At 42.6% G+C, this 1,708-nt stretch overlaps 1 protein-coding gene across 1 annotated transcript; it reads right to left on the reverse strand.

The window, feature by feature from the left end:
• Positions 1–268: 268 nt before the first annotated feature.
• On the reverse strand, positions 269–1,108 carry LOC131226985 (uncharacterized). The gene has a single exon (XM_058222676.1). It carries the CDS (start codon positions 1,106–1,108, stop codon positions 269–271), a length of 840 nt encoding a protein of 279 aa, XP_058078659.1.
• Between the last annotated feature and the right edge of the window lie 600 nt (positions 1,109–1,708).

Consider the following 1,708-nt stretch of genomic DNA (forward strand, 5'->3'; position numbering starts at 1 on the left):
ATTTCTCACTCGCTATTGTCGCGTACTGGATACACCGATTCACTATACGTGGCCACGTAATTATGCGCCGTGTAGAATGGGGAGCAGTATGAGTAGTGAGGAAGATTGTAGTTTATACAGGCTGACAGGACATGTATACAAGGGTAGCCCTTCACATCAAACTCACGCCATGTACATGAAAACTCACTGAGCTTCACCGTATCTTATAATCTCCAACAACATAGTACTCATCTTGAGAAATAGCATGGCAGCGAATATCTCGAGCCTTCTATACGATATCCTTTAACTGTTTCTCCGCCCATGGTGTCAATGGACCAATAAATGATGGCGCAGATTCTCGTCTCTTGTAAAACAATTCTTGTATCTTCAACATTACAGCCTCTATCAATTTCATAATGGGGTATTTGCATGCTTCTTTGAAAAGGGCATTAACGCACTCAGAAATGTTTGTTGTGACCAAGTTGAATCTTCGGCCTGGAAAGTGCAAAGATGCCCATCTCTTGTACCCGATTTCTGTCAGCCATACATGTACTGGGGGATTGGCCATTTCGATATCATGGATAATTTTTTCAAATTCGGCCCTCCTGTAAGTCTTCACAGATCTGCAGTAATACATCTCCAACGACTTGTCCTTAAAAGTGTCCACCAAGTTTCTGTAGATGTGGTACGCGCAATACTCATGGATTGCATGCGGGAAGACTTGGGGAACCTCTTTCATTAGACCTTTATATCGGTCGGATATAATGACAAGACCCTCCACAGACCCTAACACATCGTTAAGGTAGGTAAGGAACCAATTCCAACTACTCTTGTTCTCTGATTCCCCGATGCCAAACGCAATTAGAAATATATAATTGTCCCCATCTAAAGCCATGGCGATGAATAGTACACCCTTGTATTTGCCTTTTAAGTGTGTCCCGTCAATGGCCAATACCCTTCGCAATGATTTCTGAAAACTTCGAATGCATTGTCCGAGAGCTACAAAACATCTCTCGAACCTGCAAGTTTGTTGGTTAGCAAGCACGGCAGTAACTGTCCCTGGGTTGGCCCTCCTCAACTCGTGCAAATACAACGAGAGTTGATTGTAGGAGTCTTCGTAAGACCCCATTACGTGATTAATTGTAAGCTCCCTAGCTTTTCATGCCTTCCAATAACTGAAACGAATATTATATTTTTCTTGCATGGTGAGGATAATATCACGTGGCCTCAACCCTAAGCGTTGTTCAATGCGGCTAATAACCAGATCACACGCTAGCTTACTCCTAGCTTGCTGGTGATCGCTCTTCATCCATGCCATGCCGCACATGTGTTTTGATGTATAAGTCCGTATTTTGAATATACCCGTATCATTCACCCGAGATGCATGAACCCTCCATTCACATGCATCTTCGAAGCACACTACGGTAAATCTCATAGAATTTGAGTATATTACTCTATACTAGAAATTATTCTGAATTGCAAATTGGCTCAACACATACTGGCACCGACTCTTGTCCTTAAATGTTTGCCCAACAGCTATATCGATCGGTTCGCATAACAAATTAGTATTCCAACATTTTTGCATTGGTGAGTGCATCATCATCAAACAACGCGATAACTTGACGAGTCATGAGGTTTGATGTTTCGGGGAGGTCTAGAAGCGGAATGTCGCTGTTGATGCTAACGGCAGTGTCTTGTATCCATAATTACTGTTATTGTCAAGTGCACC

The sequence above is a fragment of the Magnolia sinica genome, chromosome 2, assembly GCF_029962835.1.
Source record: "Magnolia sinica isolate HGM2019 chromosome 2, MsV1, whole genome shotgun sequence".
Classification (NCBI taxonomy): domain Eukaryota; kingdom Viridiplantae; phylum Streptophyta; class Magnoliopsida; order Magnoliales; family Magnoliaceae; genus Magnolia; species Magnolia sinica.

Bases quoted from the DNA above. Each gene is read 5' to 3' on its own strand.
- LOC131226985 (XM_058222676.1), bottom strand. From the start codon at position 1,108: ATGGGGTCTTACGAAGACTCCTACAATCAACTCTCGTTGTATTTGCAC.